General features: G+C 44.5%; 1 protein-coding gene across 1 annotated transcript in view; it reads right to left on the reverse strand.

The window, feature by feature from the left end:
• Positions 1-1056, reverse strand: part of slc25a1a (solute carrier family 25 member 1a) — an 8488-nt gene extending 7432 nt beyond the window's left edge. Inside the window, exons 1-2 of the mRNA XM_032532864.1 lie at positions 705-1056; positions 106-213 (exon numbers count right to left, since the gene is read on the reverse strand). Coding sequence (XP_032388755.1) covers positions 106-213; positions 705-942 — 346 coding nt within the window. The 5' untranslated portion in view covers positions 943-1056. The remainder of the gene's footprint in view (positions 1-105; positions 214-704) is intronic.
• Between the last annotated feature and the right edge of the window lie 642 nt (positions 1057-1698).

Here is a 1698-nt window from a genome sequence, read left to right on the forward strand (position 1 = left end):
CACACACACACACACACACATTGCATCCAGGAGTGAGTAACCCAGCAGAAGTTTAGCACACAAACCTGCAGTCAGGCAGCAGTCATACATGTCCCAGTGACCTACCGATCCCTCTGTATCGCGGTGGATTGGCTCTCTCATCTAGCTGCAGCTGGGTCTTGACATACTCTGTGGGGAAGGTGATACAGATCTCTATTCCTCCTGCAATGCCACCTGAGTGAGAAAGGAGAGAAACAGGATTAGTTGACTCTCAGTTCAGAATTGTTCGTGAATAGTCTGGGAGCAGGAGGAACTCATTAGCGTTTCTATTTTCGTATTAAAAACATGGGATGGATGAATTGCAGAGTGGTGTTGATGCTACTACATCATTCCTGTCTTTGTGTTTTAATTAAATGCTAACGTGGTGTGATTACACAGCAGAGCCTGCATTGAGTTGGAAAGAATAGCTGAGCCTAAACCTTTTATCATATTTAGATATATTTATAGATGAATGCAAAGGAATCAAATTTGAGCATTTAAATAAACACACAACAGACACATGCGACTACTAAAGCATGCTGGCTGAGTGCGTTTTGACCCACTTCTGCATGGTTAGCCTTAATGGGCGACAGACTGAGATTAGACTGAGCTGTGCAAAAAGCAATAGGGGACTATGAGGGGCTGAAATCGGCGTGCTGAATGAATATTTGCGTTGCGAAATCAACCTGCAAGGATGGCCTTTCCGGGATGCGTGATTTTCCTCCCCCCGACCGCAGCAGCCGCGAGGTTTCTCCTCGCCGCGTACGGCGGCTGGTGGGCCGGCCAAAAGCCCAGCCCCGCCGCGGCGGCCGGACGCTGAGATGGAGGCTGCTGATGTGGAGTTGAGCTCCGGCATCCTCTCCTCACACTGCAGCTATCGCACGGTCCCTCACACACGGAAAACGGCTTCAATAGGGACGACATGATGGTCGTTGGGGCTGGTTATAGAAATCTCCCACTGTGGCGAAGGTCGCTGTCGGGCAGTAACTCAGACAGCAACACAGGAAGGTGCTTCAGCGGCGGTGTGGCGGGTGACGGAGCATCAATATTCAAATAGCGGTCGGGTGATGGGGCAGGCCATTGGCTGCATAATGTCTTTATTCAATCACGTGACTTTGCCTGACTTTTGGCGACCAATAACCGTAGAGGTTGCTCTTTTGTTGACGTGCCGAGGCAAATTTCTAGTCTGACTCTGTCAAATGCCATGATAATCCACAATAGTTACCGCCATTAACCAGTATCAATTTTGCTTAAATGAAATATAAGTAGGCCTATACCTTTTTTTTTAATTTTTTCCTTCTATGATCTAATAAAGGTTTTTTTATTACTCTATACAGGGTGTCTAACTCACACACAAGATAGATAAGATACTCCCAATAATAATAAATCCCAGTAGGACAAGCAAAAAAATAAGATACTCAAGGAGGATGGTATTAAATAAAAATACAACAAAAGCCACAAATAATAATACAATTAAAACCTAAAAAAAAGTAAATTTATTTGCCTAAAACTGGGACCTCATGCCAAATTTATGCATCTACACAAAGTGTGCAGGGATAATACCCAATAATACTCTGCAAAGTGACATACGATTAAAATGGAATTAAATATGTGTGTAGACATTTACAGAGGTTGTTATTGTGTGTGTGTGTGTGTGTGTGTGTGTGTGTGTGTGTGTGT

The sequence above is a fragment of the Etheostoma spectabile genome, chromosome 13 (assembly GCF_008692095.1).
Source record: "Etheostoma spectabile isolate EspeVRDwgs_2016 chromosome 13, UIUC_Espe_1.0, whole genome shotgun sequence".
Taxonomy (NCBI): Eukaryota; Metazoa; Chordata; class Actinopteri; order Perciformes; family Percidae; genus Etheostoma; species Etheostoma spectabile.